Below are 20834 nucleotides of genomic sequence, written 5' to 3'. Positions count from 1 at the left end.
TTTTTCCATATTTACTATTATTTTAAATATTAATATTTAAGATACAGATCAGAAATGTTTTGCTCGCTAGTATCTGACATGTCTCGCCTCATCCAAAATGCTTCTCATTTGCTTTTCATTTGATCTGCTTGAGCTCAACCACTCTTACTACCAGAGCTGTGATAAAACAATACGGTATTGGGTGTTTTTTAAGAAGAGGAGGAGCTATTCTATGTCCCAACCTTTCTTTGTTATTCAATTGAGATTACAACAAACATCCAATAATAGTTAAAAAAAAAATAAAAAATAAAATCAAAATATAATGTCAAATTTAATTTTAAAAAAAATATTCTAGAAAAATAATAACTGATTCGTTACTTTTTTTTTGGCTCAGTCCCTTTATTAATCTAAGGTCGGCACAGTGGAAAGAACTGCCAACTAGTCCAGCATGTTTTACACAGTGGATGCCCTTCCAGTCACAACCCAGTACTAGGAAACACTCATACACTCTCGCATTCACACACGCACTCATACACTACGGCCAATTTAGTTCATCCAATTCACTTATAGCATATGTCTTTTGACTGCAAGGCAGCGTTGGGGGTAATGCATTACAAGTAGCGCGAGTTACATAATAATATTGCTTTTCTAAGGGTGCTTTCACACCTACACTTTTGTTTCGGAACGTATCTCGTTTGCCCAGTTAGCGCGGTTCGTTTGGCATATGTGAACTGGGCAATCGCGCTCTGTTCCGCGCCAAAGTAATCGATCCAAGATCGCTTGAATGAGGTGGTCTCGGCTCGATTGAAACGATCCCTGGAGCGGTTCGATTGCAGTGAGAAAGCGATCCGATCCGTGCGCGGTTATATCACAGTGTTTTATGGATATGTAATAGGCATACGGCTATATGAAGAGAGAATTATGAGTAGGGCGGGAAGTTTCGCGAGTCTCCGGATGCCCGCAAACTAGTGATTATCACCCGGTAATCTCGCATCTCCCTCCCGGTCCTCAAATAGGCTACATCGCGCACCCTTCTGACCCCTCCCCACCGCATCTCTCCTCAGACACGTCGCGCGCGCACCCTGTCAATCACCACCAAACCACCACCTCTCCTGACAGCTGAGCGGTACGCTGCAAAATAAACCCTGACACTCTGACCAATGTGAGGAGAGTTAACTCAAAAGTGACTTGTTTTAGCTCTTTTGGTCCGATTAGAAACTTTGCCGTGTGAAAGCGAACCGCTCCAAGAGTAAAGAGCAACAATGTAACAATTGTAATCTGTGTTTCGGAACAACTGAATCGATTCACAGGTGTGAAAGCACCCTAAGTAACAAGTAACGCAATAGTTTTAAAAAAAGTTACTTTTAGACAAAAATACAAAAGTAGCAAACACACTGCTTTTAAATTTCATTAATCTGTATATATATGCAGCGTCAGGAAGTTCTCAGAAGATTTTATTTTATGTGTTTTTTTAAGTAAATGAAGGTGTAGGTTATACGGACTGTTTTTAAATGCAGTGCTACTCTATTTTTAAAAAAATCCTGCAAGAGATCAAGCCTCAGCCAAGTAAAAAGTAACTCAAAGGTAACGTAATGCATTTCTAATTTATGTAACTAGTTACTTTTTGGGGGAGTAACTCAATACTGTAATGCATTACATTCAAAAGTAACTTTCCTCAACACTGCTGTGGGGGAAACCAAAGCACCCGGAATAAAACCCACATGAACATAAGAGGAACATGCAAACTCCACAGAGAAATGCCAACTGGCCCAGCCGGAACTCGAACCAGCAACTTTCTTGCTGTGAGCCAACAGTGCTACCCACTGAGCCATAGTGCCGCCTAAATGACACTTTCATTTTTGAATAAACCTATTCCTTTAAAAAAAACAAGGCATGATTGATTTAAACAGCGAGTTTTAGAGTTTTCACAATATTCACGCTCCACAAAAAGGGCATCCAAAATCTGTTCACACTGCAGACAATATTTTCATCTGAAACTCATAAGATGAAAACAGATCGTTACATTAATTTAACACATGCAGACAGATTTAAAATAGTCATCAGGAGTATATTTTCTCTCTCTCTACCTGGATCGGAGACAACAGGAGTGATGACCACAGGACCAACATCAGAAGTGAGACACAGAGGAGCATCAGAAACAGCGGGATGAGGAGTAGACAGGAGAGCAGAAACACAGGGAAAAGGGGCAGATGGAGAACTAGAACTAGGAGCAATGGGGCCAACAAGTGATGCTGGAGGAGGAGTGAGGATGGCAGATGACAGCGTTTGAGGGACAGAGACAGGGCTGAGTATCTCAGAGGAGGGAGCGACACTGGGAGATGTTAGACCAGGATTTGGAGTAGCAGTGGAAAACGCCACGGTCGGGGGTGAAGGGAGTGTGAGAATGGGGGCATGCATTAGAGGATGTGTTTGTGCAGGGCGAAGCTGCTGGTTAGTATGTTGTGAGGATGTGGATGGAGCAGGACACAGAGCAGGCCGCAGCTTTGGAGATCTCCACTCTTTCTGCCAAGATGCTGGAGTGGAGCATGATTTCGTTGGTCAATGATGAAAGTTGATGAATGAACCAGTGAGTGTGTATGTATGCAGAACACAGGGAAAAAAGAGAAAAAGAGAGAGAGGGGAAAAAGAAAATTAAAATGGTTAGCATAGATTTGCAATGTTGGAATAATGACTGAAAAATAAAGAAAACATTTTTTGAGGGGGTGAAACGGAAATTAAATGCCCCATGAATGCTTTTGATATGGCTTTAATTTGTGTCTGTTTGTTTCTGATGGTTAAAGGCAGACTGTGTTTATAATTTAAGCGACCCACATCTTCTGTTTACCTTTCTTTGACAGATGGTTTACAATTTCAGAAACAGTCCTCACTTCTATTCAGAAGTCTTGGCCAGTAGTAGTTACATTTCATTTTTTAATTGAAATTTTTAATTGAAATTATTTGTATTTATTCGTTATAAATAAACCAAAAGTGATTATAAACTTAAATGATGTTATTTTGAACTTACAATTTATCAAAATAACATGAAATGTAAAAATGTAAGACTTTAAGAACTTCATAAAGACTTAAAGCGCTGGTGATAATAATTCAACTCAGGTTTATTTGTATAATTTGTATAATTTTTTTGTGAACAGCAGCTTTACAAAAGGTGCACATTACTGCATTACAATCAAAATCAGAAAAGTTAAGGTTATAAGTTACCATAACTTTATCACTTACAAATAACTTTAATTTACTAATAACTTTAACAGTTAAAGTCTTCTATATAAACACAGTTAACCTGCAGTAATAGAGTGCATAGGTGATGCTGATAATAAGAAATATTTCTTAAAAAGCAAATCAGAACATTTATTTATTTATCTTGAGGGACTGATGATAATAGAAATTATACTGAAAATTCAGTTTTTCCATCAAATAAATTAATTACATTGTCAAATATATTAAAAACATCATAACAAAATATTTTTAAAAAATACTTTTTTATCTGTATTTAAAATAAATACAAAACTGCGGTGAACAAGTTTTATTTCAAAATCATAAGTCTTTCTAAACTGAAACTTATAAGCACTAGTGTTTCTGGTCATTTTAAAAGGCCCTCGAATGTGAAAGAAATGGGCTGCGTCTGAAATCTACTGTATACATAGTATGTTAAAAAACATTAGCCTGATAGTATAGGGGTATAACGGATCATGGATGATCCATGATTCGTACGGATCACAACCCATGGTTCATAACACACGTGGCCTGCACATACATTTTTTTTTTACTGGTAGATTAATCCTAAATTTGTAACGATCGCAGAGAGGTATGTCTCTCACGTCATTTTAATAATATGTATGAAAGTATTTAGGCTTTCGGAAGAAGTTGTAGTAGGTTTATCTGAATATGGTGGGTTTCATTAAGGGTGTTTTCTGTCACTACTTGTTTAGCCTGCATCAATGCATTCAGTGTAAGCTGCACTATTATTAATCATTAACAACTCGAGATCTTAACACACATTAAAATCACCGTAATATGCTCAAAAATGAAAGTTGTAGGCAGAAATTACATTATTTAACCAATAGGTGGCGACAACCAGTCATCAAAAATACGCCACTGAATAATTCTTCAAATATGATCCATCTAGCAATGAAACATGAAGTTTTATGAGTGAATAACTGAATAATTTATTGAAAATGAGACTAAAAAAAATAAATATGGGTTGTACAAATTATGTTAGATTTCTACATTTAGTGTTATCAGCATTACCATTATCAATTACATTTATTCAGCTGATTTTTTTCTTCATTTAATTTTTTTTTTTAATTAAAGGTTCTAAGATCTGTTTGTTAAAACCAAAAGTGTCTTGCAGTACTGTTTTTATATAAATGGAAAGCAAATTACATTTGTCTCCTCCACTTTTTGGCTGATCCAGGAAAATGGTCCGATCTGTGACTAAAAAACCATAATGTGATCCGAACCATGAGATTTGTGATGTGGACTAACTCTAAACTATAATACTATCCTTTTGATTTCACAGAAACTTTAACAGCAAATTGCATCAATAAAAAATTAAATATAAATATTGTCAAATATGGACATCTGCCTAAGTACCTGTCTCTGTGGCAGAAGGCATGCTTGTAGGTTTCGTGAGGGCGGAGCCTGGCTCAGCCAATGAGGCACGATATATTTTTGATGGCTGTGGTCCAGCTAGAGTCATTGAACCATGAGGGGAGGGGCCAAAATCAAAAGAGGAGGGGTCAGAAGCAGAAGGGATGGAGCTTGAAGAGGGAAAGCTGTGTGGTCTCCAGGTCTTGCTACGAGCAGCAGAACAGGTGGCTAAGACAGGGCATATGAAATGATGAAACAGAAAGAAGACAATTGAAGAAAACAAGGCAAAATGGAATCAAGGATAAGGTGCAACATTAAGATGCCAAATATACTCAAAGTAAAGTGAATTTTTGTTTTTTGTTTAGAGGTGAAATGGAGATTATAATGTGATAGCATCAGTCAATATATATTAGAAAACATCCCCATTGTGTAAATTTGTGCAGCATATTTTCTATCAAACTAAATAAACATACAACTAAAAATCCAGCGGTGAAAAAACAGCAGTTAGCAAAGCATAATAGTCATGCAGATGTTTGCATGAGATCTGCACATTTATTTTTGGCATGATTCTATTCAAATTAAAGGGATAGTTCACCTAAACTGGAAATTCTGTCACCATTTACTCACCCTTCACTTTCATTAAACGTTTTTTTAAGTTTCTTTCTCAAAAATGAACAAGAATAAGAAGATATTTAAGATATAAAAAATATTTTAAAGAAAGCTGGACACCTGTAACCATCCACTTCTATTAAAGAAAAAACAAATAAGTCAATGATTACAGGTTACCAGCGTTGTTAAAATGATCTTCTTTTACACTGATCAGAGGAAACTCTAAAAGGTTTAAAGAAAGTGAAGGGTGAGGATAAAAAAAAATGATGATTTTAGTAAACTATCATTTTAAGTTCAAACCGCTTCTTTCTTTGACTTTTCTTGAAGTATTGAGGCCTTTTTATGGGTAAAGAGTAAAAGAAATGTGAAAATAATGTCCAAAAACACATTGCACAGTTGCAAGCTACAAACTGAGCAATCCAAAATGCAGTAAACACTAAAAGCATTTCAACTACACGCCACTGTATTTATTAATAACTTAAAATAATATCATAAAAAAAGAAACATAACGCCAAATTTCACTTTGCAATATCAAACAGTACAATAGGCTGTTATGTACAGCTCAAAGAGCTAGAATGAAACCAATTAATATTATAGTATATTGCAATATTTAATTAATCAGGGCCGCAAAATTCTGGCTAAAATGAGAATCACAATTTTTTTGCATAAAATAAAGATGACAATTTTCTCACGATTTTACAGATGTAAAATAAAGGTTAATATAAGTAGGCTATTATTTCTCAAACATATGGTAAAACAACAAAAATAATATATTGTAATATGTAAGTGCTAAATTTTGTATAGACTTGCAATGGTGGACTTAAATATGTTTTAAATTGTTTCTGGTCAATATTCATTCATTCATTCATTTTCTTTTCGGCTTACTCCCTTTACTAATCTGGGGTCGTCACAGCGGAATAAACCGTTAACTTATCCAGCATATATTTTACACAGCGGATGCCCTTCCAGCTGCAACCCATTACTGGAAAACATCCATACACACTGCTGTGAGGCGACAGCATTATACTGCCCCACTGCATCGCCCTTCTGGTCAATAATGCACAGTAATCAGAATACAATGATTCAAAACGCGATATGATTATTTAAACAATGTTCAATGTACTTCCCGCGTGGCTCCCAAACGTTTGTCACTCTGTGCCAAAAACTGAACGTTATTCACAGCCTATGCAGGTTATGTTCACTAATGTAGTCTTCATTCAGAGGGGTGCACACACCCTCTCTTTGGTAACAGCTCACGGGCAGCTCATGTGTGATTTCGTGGCTGTGAATACATCATTACATTAAAACAAAAATGAATAATTTTTGGGTGAATTATCTTAAAAATACAGTATGTGACACTTTCAACACCATTTGGAGGTGTTTAAGTTGCTGAGAAACCTATATAGAACAATGTGAAGACTTGTGCGGCCGCCTTTATGCTTCTCTCCTGATCTTGAAAATATGATTGGCAGAATCGTAGAAATGCTGGATTAAGATCGTCTAGGGGGTCGAATCGACATTGCGATCTTTTTTCGATTAATTATGCAGCCCTAGTACATATTTGTGTAAATTCATATGCTCTCATAATCTTAAATCCACTTTATAAAGACTTTTCTCTTTTGACATGTTCACTGGCACAAGGGCGGGATCAACCTGTCAATCACATGTGATCCACCAATAGCAAACCACAACCATCCAATCAACAACATATAAACAAAAATCCAGCCTCTTGCATGCATTTGTTTTAAGGTCGAGAAGCCATTTCACTCAAACGTGCATCACAAAAATAAAAAGGTGAACAGCAACCATCTAATCTGACTCGCAAGCAGCCCTTTACCTCTCTTGGGTACATCAGGTAGTGTAGTCTGCTGAGGGGATGAGGAGGATTGAGAAGTGGACAGAGAAAAGGGTGTACTAATCCCAGGAAGAAAAGAGTGGGGCTGTGGGTGAGGAACTACACCACCTTCAGCAGATCGACTGCTCGCTGTTAATTCAGAGTTAGCAAGACCTCCTGGCGGCCTTTGAGTGACAGACACAGCAACTTAAAGGAAAAAATATATAGCATGATGAGAGACAGAGAGGAGAAAAGACAGAAACAATGAAAGCTTTTTGTAAACTTGTTGATGTTTGTGTTTTAAAAGAAGCAACAACAAAAACAGCACTCATTAAGTGAAGTAAATAAAGATTCAATAGATAAAGTTGTAACAGGGAAAGTACTGTAAAAGGCAAGAGCTTAATTAGAGCTAGCTTGATGTTCAAATGCACAAGGTTCTCCAATGGTTACTGTGGGGATCAGGAAGTCGCCTGCTTGAACAAAAGCCATTAAATTAATTTGCTGCTTCAAATGGGCCCTTTTCCAAAAGCCCAAAAGTCAAGCGGCAATGTTCCCGAAGTAATTTTCCTGTTTATTTATGTATTTTTTTTTACATAAGATTTTTTTTATTTGTCAGTGTTCATTTAAAGGGATAGTCCAGCCAATAATGAAAATGTACTCATCAGAAAGCTGAAAGCTGAAAACTGGTAACCATTGACTTCCATCATAAGACAACAAATACTATGAAAGTCAATAGTTACAGGTTTCCAACTCAACTCAATTTATTTCCATAGCATTTTTAACCAACCAAAATAAGTAAAGTGCTGTACATAAAACACAAAACACATGCAAACATGCGAGGAGTCAAAATACATAAATTCACAACACATGATTAAAAGCTAAAGAAAGTAAGTGTTTTCAGTGACCTCTGAAATGACTTTAGGGAGTAAAGGATAAAAGGTGGATAAATGGTGACAGAACTTTCTTTTTGTGGTGAACTATCCCTTGTGGGAAAAAAACATAATAATAATAATAATAATAATAATAATAATAATAGCCATAAAGTGGAAGAATACTTAATGGTTTTAATGACAAAAATAACATCATGGGTAATTCATGTGAGTGGGCAGAGCTATTGATATCTTTTGATGCGATTGGTGAAATTTTCTGTACAGCATCATGGGTGATGTAGTATCCTGCTATCAAATTATTGTAAAGAGACGGGTTGAGCAAATGTGTACACAAATCTGTCTTTAAACGTTGAACAACAGTTGTTATAATTACAATATTCTCATTTTTATTCTTATGATTCTTATTAAGTTTTCTTCTTCAGGAATCCAACTGTTAGGCTATATTAATAGTTCTTTTAATGAATCAAGGAGTCAAGCGTGTTTCAGAACAATAACATTTCTACAAATGTTCCATAATACCCATCCTTTAAAAATGAGCTGTCCTGGTATGTCATAATGGATTCAAGCAGTAATTTCATGCATATATTTAACACAAAATCGACATAAAAATTTGAATTCTAATACTTATAATAATAAACAAAATCTGCACATTATAATAATTTCTTCATTAAAAACTAAAGTTAGTTAAAACAAATTATTAATACACGCATTTTAAATAATTGTACATAATTACTGTTACTATACACGCAGCCACTTTATTAGGTACACCTTACTAGTACCGAGCTGGATCCCCTTTTGTCTTCAAAACTGCCTTAATCTATTGTATCATCGATTCAACAAGTTACTGGAAATATTTCTTTGTGATTGTGGTCCATATTGGCATAATAGCATCACACAGTTGTTGCAGATTTGTCGGCTGCACATCCATGATGCGAATCTCCCAAAGATGCTCTATTGGATTGAGATCTAGTGACTCTGGAGGCCATTAGAGTACAGTGAACTCATTGTCATGTTCAAGTAACCAGTCTGAGATGATTCACGCTTTCTGACATGGCGCGTTATCCTGCTGAAAGTAGCCATGAGAAGATGGGTACATTGTGGTCATAAAGGGATGGACATGGTCAGCAACAATACTCAGGTAGGCTGTGGTGTTGACACGATGCTCAATTTGTATTAATGTACCCAAAGAGCGCCAAGAAAATACCCCCCACAACATTACACCACCACCAATAGCCTGAACCATTGATACAAGGCAGGATGGATCCATGGTTTTAAGTTGCTGACGCCAAATTTTGACACTACCATTCAAATGTCGCAGCAGAAATCAAGACTCATCAGTTTTTCCAATCTTCTATTGTCCAATTTTGATAAGTCTGTGCAAATTGTAGCCTCAGTTTCCTGTTCTTAGCTGACAGAAGTGGCAACCGGTGTGGTCTGCTACTGTTGTAGCCCATCAGCCTTAAGGGTTGACATGCTGTGTGTTCAGAAAAGCTCTTCTGTTGTAACAAGTGGATATTTAGGTTACCGCTCACTATATACTTTCTCTTTTTCAGATCATTCTCTCCAAACCCTAGAGATGATTGTGCATGACAATCCCAAAAGATCAGCAGTTTCTGAAATATTCAGACCAGCCGTCTGGCATCAACCATGCCATGTTCAAAGTCACTTAAATCACCTTTCTTTCGCATTCTGATGCTCAGTTTGAACTGCAGCAGATCGTCGTGACCATGTCTACATGCCTCAATGCATTGAGTTCCTGCCATGTGATTGGCTATTAAGAAATCTGCATTAACGAGCAGTTGGACAGGTGTACCTAATAAAGTGGCCAGTAAGTGTATTTTACTATATCAGTTAAATGGTGAAAAAAAAGACTTTTAAATGCATGCAAATTCATGCAAAATGCAAATAAAAAAACTGTTGAACAAAAAATATATAAAGCTTTATATTTAGTCTGATGAAAAATGGGTTCCCATACCATTATTTACATCTCATTCATACGTATAAAGCCTGTCATAATTAATGATTTCATGCACCTTTAAGTAATCCCACAGAAGTGTGAGCTTGTGGATGATCACTGAGCTATGAGCATGTATACAGTGGAGTGGATGGAGACCAGCTTCAGGTAAATGAGTATTTGTACCTGAGCCCGTCGGTGGCTGGAAGATTTTGGGTAGTGCAGGTGGATGAGCACGTGCAAATGCAGGTATAGTGAAGGCATACTGGGACGGCCGTGTCTGCGGGACACTGGTGGCCGCATGGAGGGGTTGGAAACAGGACGGGGCGAGAGGCAGGACAGAAGGGTCAAAAGACAGAGGACGGTACTGGAGAGGAGCATTAGGAGTGATGAAGGAACAGCTCATCCGATCCGGTTCAGAATGAGCTGAAAGTGATGATGATGATGATTGTGAAAAGGAACAGAAAAAAACAGAGGAAGTTAGTCGTTGAGTATAGCTACTAAAGAAGAAGTAGCAGACCTAAAATTAAAGATGAGGAACTGAAATGAGCAGGGAATCATTCTGAAGAGAAGAAAATGAATAGGCGAAAGCACAGAGATGCAGATGTCAGATAAACTCTCTCTCTCTCACACACACACACACATACACACACAACCACTGGTATGCTGAGGTCATGGGAATGTGTTATGCAATTTCACCCACTTTCTGACAGATGCAAAACAGGCCTAGAATCAGAGTCTATCCTTATACTGCTTAGCAGCACTGGGTCGGAAATGCATTATTCTGATAACATTTCTTAACTTATTTGTAGCATCTGAAGCAAGAATGAATTAAGTCTGAAAATTAAGTCTTTGTGTGTTGTTCATGACATTTATTTTGATTTGTATTACAGAATAATGGGGTAAATGCATAGCCAGTGTTTTTCAGCCAATGATTAACTTTTATATGATTATTTTCATGAGGTTACTTTTACAGCATTGATGTTCCAATGTAATGTAATTAAAATATAATCAGGTAAATAGATGTGGATCAGAATAGCATTGATTTAGTTCAGGGGTTCTCAACCTTTTTCGCTTCGAGGAAAGGCCCAAACTGTCTAGAGAAAATACTTATTTAAAAGCTTTATTTATGAGCTAAATTTTTTTTTTACATTTATCCCTGCATATACAGGGATGATGAGTTCCACACAGGAGGACTCGGTGCCAAAAAAGTCAACATCTGTGGTGTGGGATTAAGTTACTTTGGATACAGGAAGGTTGATGTATGGCAGAACTAGGTAATTTGTAAGTCAGTCATAAAGTGCGTCTAATGTTGAAAATCCTGAAGGAAGAGATGCGCTTGCGTAAGCGCATCTCTTCCTTCAGGATTTTCAACATTGTCATTGCTAGGTGATCATCAACCATTTTCTCAGAGGATGACAAACTGACAAAACATTGCTGCAGTTCCAATGCAAGTTTTATGTATGGAGAGAATTAAAAAGCACTTGGTGTTGGGGTGATTTGTGTTTGTCTGAGGTAACCAAAATGTGTATATTCCATATAAAGCTGATTGGTCAGTTCTTGTTACGTGACTCACAGTGAGACATTTTAATAAGTTTTAATAAGATTTTTTCAGCTGGGTGCACCTGCGCATGCCGCTCTCAATGAGTGCATGCAATACACGCGCCTCCATTGGAAATAATGAACTTGTGAGTGCAAAAGATGCGATGTGTGAACGGCCTATTTCACGGCAGCGTCACAAAAAGATCTATGATCTTTGCATGACAAAACAAATCTGTGAACACACAGCTTCTTCCACAACTACTTCTGATATTTAGTCAAACAGAACATTGGAGCCTTACTTGAGTTTGATGGCGCACATGCTCATACACACACACACAAACACACACACATTTATTTTGTCATAGGTCTGTTCTAGAGACAATTTGTTACAGCTTTGCTAGGTGATTTTTATTTTATGTCTGTTTTAGAGATATGTTACAGGTCTTTGGTAAAGATCTAATTGGTTTTCTTTTGAAATATGTTTCAGACTCACACTGTAAACACAGATTCAGTCTGTCTGTGACAAAATCATGATTAAAATCGAAATCGCAATATTGCTTAAGAAAATCGTGATAGGTTTCTTTTACCCATATCGCACAGCTAGCATGTCAGATCAACGGAAGCACTTGAGCTGGTTGACTGAAAACCAACAGTCTGTGCATATACCCTATTGAAATGGTACAAAAATACTCAAATACAAAAAGTTTACAAATCATTTGTGCAAAAATATGCTAGTATTAAAATACTTAAAATACAAAATATAAACAATAGTAAATTTATAAATATTATGAACAGCGCAACATAAATATAATAGTAAATATATAAAAGAAAGAAAGAATCATACATGATTTTATTATATTTAATTACTATATTATATTAATATTTATATTTATATTCTAATTATTACAAACATCTTACAAATGAGTAAAACCTAGAGGACTGTCATGCCAGAGTATTAAAATTATAATTACAATGAATTAGTATTGATTAATAGATGAGTATTTTGCATATTAATTAATTGTTAGCAATACGTAAAATTTTATGTTTGCACTGGGACTGTATTTTAATATGTCATTAAATGATTATTGCAATAAATATGCCTAAAAAATTTTGTTAAACTACTCATACACTGAATGACCATTTACTGGGTATTTTCTTGTATACATTGTATAAATATAATATAAAACAATAGAATATAAAACAAAACATACATTGCAAAAAAAAACAAAAACAATTATTGAATGTAAACTATATAAGCGGTCCCAGTATTTTAATAGCAATTAATTAAACAAGAATTATTAGCACATAAGGCTCACCGCAAAATAAATAATTCTTATTAATCTTGAAATTAAACATAAAATGTCAACTCTTTTGTAAAGGAATGAAATCATAATAAAGAGGGGTGGGAAAAGAAGCCATAGCAGTTATTCTGCTACCTGTGTCTGAGTCTACAACAGGTCTCCAGGCCTTGTCATGTATTCTCCTAGCAGGAGGAAGAGGAGCTGAACACAGACAGGACAGAACAATGAATGAAAAAGAAAAGACCATCGGAGAAAAAAAAAAATTGGTCTGCAATGTGAACTAGAGGATTGCAATAGTTATTGTCTACTCTACAAAATTACTGTCATTTTTATTTTAAATATGGAAACTGGCATTATTACTCATGTTACAAACTTACACCTGCAATGAACTGTCAATGACCTTATAAAATATGCCAAAAATCATAATACTGATTATTCTGGTAAATGTTGTTTTCACAAATATTTCTTAAAGAACAAATTGAGCCTAAATTGTTGCTGCTTATTCAAACAACTTATTTAAAATGAGCTGAATCAACACAATTCTTGAGATTTATTCGGGGACAACTGGATTGTTCAATCCACTTCAATTTGTAAAAACAATTAGGTTGACTTAATTAGTTATTGTTCAGACAACATGAAGGAATTGCATGGAACACAGCATTTTTACAGTGTTGTTTTATCCAAGATGTCTATGTTTAGATGTCTATTAGGTTTTTTAACACAAAATGCATGCTGGGTTGCTTTATTTCAAAATAAATAGTTTTGTACAAATTGTCTGAATTAATAATTGCTGCCACATACTGGCCCGTTTTGTGTCCTTTACTTTTTCCAAGACAGTCCTAAACCAGAACAGTCACAACAACAAAAACATAATTAAAGGGATAGTACTTCCAAAAATGAACATTCTCTCATCATTTACTTGCTTCAGCGCTTTAACACAAATGAAGACAGTGTGAAGAAAGCTGGAAACCTGTAACCATTGACTTCCATAGTATTAGTTGTTTTCTAGCTATTTAGAATTGCAAATGGTTTGTATTCATTAAAGAACCTGTTTAAATTGCAAAGTTGTTTTGTTACTAATCATTGTAAGTGCACAGTTAACAAAACTATTTACTGCTAAAGGTTTTGTTTTGGATAAATAACGTGTATTTTCCCAAATGGATATATGTGTATACTTACCAATTGCCATTTTCATACAGCTTAATTAGCATTAAATGAGTAAAATACTTCAATTTTTAACAGTAGGTATACCATTAAAACAAACAATCTGTTCATTTTTTTTCACTGTAGATATACTATTAAAACGCAAAAAGGCCCCTTTTTTTACAGTACCATTAAAACACACAATCTGTTTGTTTTGTTTTTTTTTACTGTAGATATACCATTAGAACACAGAGTACTTCCAATTTTTTACTGTAGGTATAATATTAAAACACTGAATATTTCCAAGTGATATAAAATGTTAAATTTGTTTATAGTATTTTTTTTTTTACAGTAGTTTAACCATCAAAAAACTTATGTTTTTTAGTTTTTTATATGTGGACACACTGTCAATTAACAGAAGTTTTCTGCTTTTAATTACGGTAAAAAGTCTGTGTAATGAGCTGCCAGTACATTTTCCTGTTTTTTATTTTTTTTTTAAAGATTTATTCTTGGCCTTTTTGCCTTTATTAGATAGGACAGAGAGAGATGGGGGTAGGGTAGTGAAATGTCCACGAGCCGGGAATCGAACACGGGACGCCCTGACGTGCTACTGCACCATAAGTCGACGCACTAACCACTAGGCTATTACACCAACCATTTTCCTGTTTTTTTTAAGAAATTTTTTTAGAGTGTACTCTGTAAGTCAATCAATGGTTACAGGTTTTCAGCTTTCTTTAAACTATCTTTTTTCATTCAAAAGAAACTCATAAAGGTTTGAAACCACTTTAGGGTGAGTAAATAGAGAGTGCATTTTTATTTTTGGGTGAACTATCCCAAAATGAGAAATCAAAGAGACAAAAAACTGAGATACTACTGTATTTTTGCAAACATTTAAATCTAAAATACAATATTATATTGGCACAGACACTTATTCAACATGAAACTACCAAACCACCAAAAATAGCAAACAACCACCAGGTTATCTGCCTCACTGCAAATGAACCTAAAACCAGGAAACAACACATAAAAACTGCAAATAGCCTTTTCAGAACAGGAAATGCCGGTTTCTAAACTTGTTTCCAAATGTCTGTGCAAGCATGTCGACATTACCTATGACTGCTGTGGCATTTTTCACCGCTGCACTCAGTCTTCTGTCCTCCTCTTCATCACTGTCATTAAAGTCATCCAGGTTTCCAATGTCCGACTGCTTTAAACTCATCAGACTCGCAAGACTTTGCATGTCTTCATCACTGAACACAGAAAACAACAATCAATATTGTTGATATGTATTGAAGATAAGTAAAGGTAATCTTGTTCTACAACCTATAAAACCAGTACAGTATGTACTTGAACAGAATAAGCAAACACATTTTTTTAATTTACTTGCACTTATTTCTCCAAAAGATGTCAGCAGGCAAGTGATTGCACAACTTACACAGAAAGATGATAGGCTAATACCTATTCTGTCAATATGTAATATTTATAGTTCAATTCAATTCAATTCAATTCAATTCAGCTTTATTTGTATAGCGCTTTTACAATGTAGATTGTGTCAAAGCAGCTTCACATAAATGGTCATAGTAACTGGAACAGTGTGGTTCAGTAACTGGAACAGTGTGGTTCAGGTTTTAGTGTAGTATGATGTGTATTCTTTTGTTTTAGTTTTATGATGCATCAACACTGTTTATGCAATATAATCTAGGGCTGCTCGATTTTGCCAAAAAAACAAACAATCATATTATTGACAATGTTGAAATCATAATTATTTAACATGATTATGAGTGGGCCGTAAGACCAAAAACTTTATATGAGTGATTTTCTTAAATAGTAATAAAACAAACAAAGCGTCTCAGAATTACTATTAAAAACTGTAAGTATTAAAACAGCAAAGGACAATTGCAATATATTTTTTTTAAAAGGAAAAACATTTTGATGTCATGGATAAACCCCCTTCCATGAAAGGATGGCATTAAATTATTCGAGAGACTATTCCCCTGGAATATTTTACATGTCTTAATTACTCCACAACTGATACACATAATTTGCACTTAGTCACCATTTTTGGACAATATAAACCTTGCTGTATGCAACATTTTGAGACTCGCAATGACAAAGGGCTCTACATCCGGAACAATAAGGCGCAAGACATGTTTGCCCTGATGTGTTGCTATTTTTAACCAGCGCAACCTTAATTTTTCCCATTTTCTACCACATTGTTTAAATAGTAAATTCATTTGTCGCACTTTGTGGACTCATGGGTGTTCGAGTCTGGAAAAGAGGTGTGTTAAGGCGCATTGTTGGCGCGTTGCTATTTTGAGGGACTAAAACAGACTGAGAAATAGACCAGCTGAAAGCAGGTCTAAAGTCCAGCGCAGGGTGCGTCAGTTATGCGCTTCGCTTACACATTGCTTAAAACACACAGGATGTAGAGTAATACAGAAATACAGTGTTTTTTGACCACACTTCATCACTGTTGTTCATTTATTTGTTTGCTGGTATATAGAACTGAATTTAGAAATAGTTTTGGAACAAATCTTTGCGCTTAACGAACAAAATTAAATATGTAGGCTAATGGATGTCTTCGGTGGAGTGCACAACACCATTCCACGAAGAAGAAAAAAAAACAGTGAAAGTTAAGGCCGATTGGAGGAGGCTCGTTCTTTATCCTCGCACTGCCGATGGTCTGTTGAACTCACGTAGCTTTGCCCTCCTTCAGGAAGACGCAGGACAGGGTGAGCTTGAGTGTGACGTCCAGCACTTTCACAGAAAGAGGCTTCAGTGTAAGCGACAGGTCAAACTGAGCCGGGGTCGCGCTTGCAAACTTCTTCATATTCACATCCACTGACGCTAAAACTTTTCTGTGACCCTTTGTTTCCTGTGGATGTTGGGATGAGATGAGGTTAGATGTTTTAAAAGAGCACTACTTTTAAATAAAGCAAAAGTTTTATCAAAAAATAAAACAATCAGAACAAAATTAAAGACACGCTACAGCAAAAGTGATATCTCTTACAGGACAAAACTCTCCAAAATACTACGTTTCTGGGATAGCATGAGCTTATTACAAAGCCAAAAAATAAAGAAGTAGGTCACACTTTTAAGCATTTTAGTTTGCATTGCAAATAGGGCTGCACGATATTGTAAAAATGTAACATTGCAATATTTTATTATACTGTGATAATTATTGTGATTTGAATACAACTTTCCAGATGACTTGAATTTTTCTATTTGGAAAGTATTTATAAGCTTAGATTGATTGAGATGATTCTGTAGTGGGAATGAATCTGCATAAAATCTATTAAGCAAATCTACACGCTCAGATCAATGCAGTTTACATTTATCGTTTGCCGAGTCTAACAGGATTCAGGTGCAGTAATTAAATAATTAAAATAATTAAATAAAATTTACTGTTATTAAAGTTACAAATAGTTAAAAATTTTTTATGCCTGAATACTTTTTAAATCATTACATATTACAGACCTCAAAACATACATGCAAATGATAAATTATAATACAGGCTTAACATTGCATATCCTGTGATGTGACCATTGCAAATGATCACATTGCAATATCGATGCTGAAACTATATAATGTGCAGCCCTAATTGCAACAGCTAACGTTTGTGATTACAGAGTAATCAGACTCACATTCTCAATGATAAATGTCCAGTCTTTGTCCTCAAATTCATCTGCATTCGGATCCTATAGAAAAAAAATTATTTATAATTAAAATAAAACTTATGTAGCACAGCTATATTTTTGGCCATTTTTGATGAGTCAAATTTATCGAATAGACTTTTATGCCAAAAAATAATTGTCATTTTAAGTAAAGACCATGTTCAAGGGATGCATTTTATAACTTTTCTACTGTAAATATCTAAAAACTCAATATTTGTTTTGTAATTTGCTGTCACGCACTTTATTTAGACGCATTTAAAAGTAATTTTCTCAATATTTTCCTTTTTCTGAATCCTCAGATACCACATTCCAATATTTGTATCTCGGGCTAAGTATACATCAATAGGAAGCTCATTTATTAAACTTTGATGTTAAAAAAAGTTACTTATGACTGGTTTTGTGGTCCAGGGTCACATATTTAAACTATATATCTGCAACAATTAAATATATATTTTTATATTTAACATATCACAAATGATATCCAATTCCTATATATACAGGTAAAAGAAATAATATATCATATTATAAAATATAATACAAAACAAAGTATGCTATAAAAATACAATGCAAATATGCTGTTCTGGTGAAACATTTATTATAAAACTGAAAACATCTGAAGTTTTTTTTTTTTTTAAACAGTGGTGTTTATAACTTCCAAAAATAAATAAATTATTACCTGCCAAAAACTGTTTAATGGTTACTCTACATGTGTTTTTTTATATATATTACAATGCTTATAAAGCACCTTAAAGAGAGTGACGGTGATGTCCACGCTCTCTGGAACCTGCCAGACCACAGTCCCCCTGTATGGGTTCTTGATGCCCGGTTGCCAGCCATGAAGCTGATAAACACATTGACATTTAATAACACAGCTGGTGATACTCAAACACATCATGTTTACACAATGAATCCTAACATAAACATTGTCTAGACAATGGTTATTCAAGTTTATCCATATATCCATAAATCATCAATTTTAAGGTAATCATGTATTTGTGACAAACAAAATTTCAGCATGTGTTACAAATCTAACATCACACTGTTACCAACTGTTTTATGTGTGCTTAAAGGGAGTGTTCATTTCTGTTGCGCGAACACCTATCAATGCTTTCTCTGTGGTTAATAATGACCCCAGTATGCAGAGATTTATTTTATGTTTTTATGTCATGGTGTTGAAAGCAACATACTATTCAGTCTATTCATAAACTTTACAGCTTTAGTAGTGCAGTCAATAGTCAACAAAAATGAACAATGAATAAAATAATTGTTAATTATGCAAAAAAGATCATACTTTTTTGAACATTTAAATCAAATCAAATCACTTTTATTGTCACATCATCAGCAGCACGTGTGCTATGATGAGTGAAAAGCTTAGGTGCTGGCTCCAGGCAGTACAAAATACAAATACAACGAAAATACAGACAGTGCAAATAAAATGACAGTGCAAATACAACGACAGTGCAAATAAAATGACAGTATTGATACTGTCGAATACAACGACAATATGAAATTGACAGCGATATGTACAATCAACAGGTGTCCACATAGTTGTTGGCAGTATTGTTTCAAGTATGGATTGGTTAAAGTGCAGTGCATGCTACATATTGATGGTGTACAGTGAGGGTATGGAAGAGTCTGTGTGTGGTGTGTTAAGTGTTCATCAGCCTGATAGTCTGAGGGAAGAAACTTTCCTTCAGCCGGCTGGTGCGTGACCGGATGCAGGAAAGTTTCTTCCCTCAGACTTTCAGACTAAATAGACCAGTGATCAGCTTTTGAACATTAGCATTTGAAATGGGTTTTAAAGCCCTATCTGTATTGTGTCCCCCTTAAATTGTAACAAAATACTTGTTTTAGTTTCATATGTGTGAAAATGAACATGTATTTTAGATGAATAAAGAGATAAAAAAATAATAATAATAACCACAGCCATATATACTTTTACACTACCTGACAAAAGTCTTGTCAATGATCCCAACTGTAAGAGCAACAAATAATAAATTGATCTCTAGTTGATCATTTGGAAGTGGCAGAAGGTAGATTTTTCTAATGAATCATCACAAATACTGCTGAAGACCTATTGGAACCCGCAAGATTCTCAGAGAAATCAGTCAAGTTTGGTAATGGAAAAATCATGGTTTGGGGTTACATTCAGTATGGGGGCATGCGAGAGATCTGCAAAGTGGATGGAAACAACTACAGCCTGAGGTATCAAGACATTTGTGCTGCCCATTACATTACAAACCACAGAAGAGGGCAAATTCTTCAGCAGGATAGCGCTGATCCTCATACTTCAGCCTCCACATCAAAATTCTGAAAGGAAAGAAGGTCAATGTGCTCTAGGATTGGCCAGCCCAGTCACCAGATATGAACATCATTGAGCATGTCTGGGGTAAGATGGAGGAGACATTGAATATGAATCCAAAGAATCTTGATGAACTCTGGGAGTCCTGCATGAATGCTTTCTTTGCCATTCCAGATGACTTTATTAATAAGCTATTTAAGTCATTGCAGAGATGTATGGATGCAGTCCTCCAAGCTCATGATAGTCACACACAATATTAATTCTTTTTCACTGCACCATGACTTTATATTCTATATTGTACATTATTTCTGTTAAATGACAATACTTTTGTCGAAGCAAAGTCAGACCTTAGTGTCCTAATTAAATAAATAGAAATCAAGGCATGATCATGTTTTATTTTGGTAAAATAAGTGTAATCTAGAGGCCTTTGCCTTTCATATAAGCCACTTCTGATACCAAATGATCAACTAAAAGTCACGTTAATATTTGTTGTTCCTTAAACTTGGATAGGCGACAAGACTTTTGTCAGGTAGTGTAGTACTTTAAAGTAATAAATGTTGCAATAATAATAACCCTCATCTTCCTCTCACCTTGCTACAGATGCGTCTGTTTCGTCTAGTCCAAACCACTCGCAGTTTGTCTGGCTGCCTGCAAATGACAAAAAAACACATTTTAATACAGAAATAATAAAAGCAATTAATGCACACTTTTATCATCACATCTAACAAATATTCAAAAGCACTGAGCATGTGCCATTACACCTATATTCCGTATACTTACAAAATATGAACAGACTCATAAAACAGTGAAAACACAATTTGGATTTGCAGCCACACAGATAACATTCCCCAGAGAATTGCTTTAAGGAGGTTAGTCTCGATATATGCATGAAGGGAATGGCCATCATGTGCAGTCAGTTTGGTTATTAGGTTACTCTTCTGACCCACATACAGGAAAACATTAGCTGTCTCATTGTATGAAATGCTGAGGCTTGTTCA

The 20834-nt window shown here is 35.3% G+C and overlaps 1 protein-coding gene across 23 annotated transcripts in view; it reads right to left on the bottom strand.

The window, feature by feature from the left end:
* Positions 1–20834, bottom strand: part of ehbp1l1a (EH domain binding protein 1-like 1a) — a 76485-nt gene that overhangs the window by 41853 nt on the left and 13798 nt on the right. For 13 of the 23 annotated variants that reach the window (XM_087260617.1, XM_087260622.1, XM_087260624.1 and 10 more), the window contains exons 2-11: positions 20427–20484; positions 18280–18375; positions 17505–17558; positions 16557–16735; positions 14971–15110; positions 12853–12918; positions 10061–10300; positions 7034–7237; positions 4591–4815; positions 2067–2513 (exon numbers count right to left, since the gene is read on the bottom strand). In XM_087260617.1, coding sequence (XP_087116743.1) covers positions 2067–2513; positions 4591–4815; positions 7034–7237; positions 10061–10300; positions 12853–12918; positions 14971–15110; positions 16557–16735; positions 17505–17558; positions 18280–18375; positions 20427–20484 — 1709 coding nt within the window. The remainder of the gene's footprint in view (positions 1–2066; positions 2514–4590; positions 4816–7033; positions 7238–10060; positions 10301–12852; positions 12919–14970; positions 15111–16556; positions 16736–17504; positions 17559–18279; positions 18376–20426; positions 20485–20834) is intronic. The other 10 variants (XM_087260623.1, XM_087260629.1, XM_087260633.1 and 7 more) reach the window with 4 other exon arrangements.

Source organism: Danio rerio, chromosome 7, assembly GCF_052040795.2.
Source record: "Danio rerio strain M-AB ecotype USA chromosome 7, GRCz13ab, whole genome shotgun sequence".
In the NCBI taxonomy this organism is placed as follows: domain Eukaryota; kingdom Metazoa; phylum Chordata; class Actinopteri; order Cypriniformes; family Danionidae; genus Danio; species Danio rerio.
The sequence above is the reverse complement of the archived record's forward strand: the minus strand, read 5'-3'. Positions and strand labels throughout refer to the sequence as shown.